This window comes from Perkinsus marinus, assembly GCF_000006405.1.
Source record: "Perkinsus marinus ATCC 50983 genomic scaffold scf_1104296933986, whole genome shotgun sequence".
In the NCBI taxonomy this organism is placed as follows: domain Eukaryota; phylum Perkinsozoa; order Perkinsida; family Perkinsidae; genus Perkinsus; species Perkinsus marinus.
The window spans coordinates 236-1,581 of record NW_003214966.1 but is presented as its reverse complement, the minus strand read 5'-3'; the positions used below and the strand labels follow the sequence as shown (position 1 = coordinate 1,581).

At 52.0% G+C, this 1,346-nt stretch overlaps 1 protein-coding gene across 1 annotated transcript; it reads left to right on the top strand.

Moving 5' to 3' along the window:
- Positions 1-134: 134 nt before the first annotated feature.
- Pmar_PMAR022418 (hypothetical protein) lies at positions 135-839 on the top strand (the record flags this gene model as incomplete). The annotated part of the gene is made up of 1 exon (XM_002785092.1): positions 135-839. A coding segment is annotated over one exon (705 nt), but the record flags the coding sequence as incomplete, so codon positions are not given.
- Positions 840-1,346: the final 507 nt, after the last annotated feature.

Sequence of the window (1,346 nt, the reverse complement as noted above, 5' to 3'; positions counted from 1 at the left end):
CACGGATCCCGGGACCGATGCCACTCAAAGTTCTACAGCAACTGCCTCACAGCGGACACTCACTAACAACAACGGCACGAGCGTGACCCAGGTTCAGTTCGTGATGATCATCGCCTGTGCTAAGGCCGCTTCAGCTGAAGCCAGAAGGCTTTTGGAACGTGGCCAGAGAGAACTAGATGCCGCGACTTCGTCATCGTCGGGCCCTCAAGTCAACATCGACAAGCTTATCAAGAACCTAACGGAGAAACTCGGTGTGGTTCCACCTAATATAGTACCGGACGAGAAGGTCATGAAGCTACTCTCGAAGTCTAGCAGTGCGTATGTAGACTTCAAGCTTCTCAACGTCTCTAACTCTAACTCAAATGCAAGGAAAAGATTGAGAACCACTACAACGGGGCTGGTTGTCGAGGTATACGAAAAACCTGAGGATTCCCGCTCTGGCGATAATGGTCTCGTTCTCGACATTATGGGGGCTTGGACAGCGCAGTTTGGTAGATATGTCGCGGGCGTATGTCTGGTCGACGAACATGCAGCGAACAACATCCTGACATTTCTATCGTATCAGTGCGAGATCGGCCGTATCGCCCTGTACTCTCCGGCACGTGCGGTCGACGCTGATCGTCAGTTCCGCATGTCAGTCCCTGGCATCGCAGCTACGGGAGTTCCTGTCTGGCAGTGCTATGCGCAGGAGCACACGGCCCCCTTTTTCTCGAGGCTTCTAGCAGAGATGGCAAACCGGCGCATGTGGAGCACGTACCGTCAGCCAAAGGGGGGCAAAGGAAAAGGAAAAGGAAAGGGGAAAGGATCAGGAAAAGGAAAGGGGAAAGGATCAGGAAAAGGTAATCAACAAAGTTGGTCGTGGTCCGCCAGCGGGAAGGATGTCGATAATAAGTCTTTCGCAACTGGAGACCAACCCAAAAGCATGCCATCCAAGAAGTAAGCTGGCAGAAAGTTGGTGATGGATGGCAATATGCTCGTCTCTCTCAGGTGATCTGCGATGATGAGACCTTTCTCTTCTAAAACGCACACTAGAGTGCGAGTCTAGCTCTGAGTAGCACTGATGATGGGTTTCACGTATCCCCTGGAGTTCAAGTTACAGTTAAGCGGATGGTGCGGACAATCGCCTGTCAGGCTCAGGTGAAAAAAAAACACTGACATTCACTAGACTATCCCTTGAACTCGCCGTCGTCCGAACCTTACCCAGCAGTCACTAAGTACCACATAGCTGTTTTTTCCCTCTATGACCAAAAATCGTCAGAGGTCCGAACAAGCGCTCGAGCGCCGAGCACGCATCAAGCGGACCAGACGTGCTGTGAAAAGGGCACGCGTGCCGGCTAAGATAACCA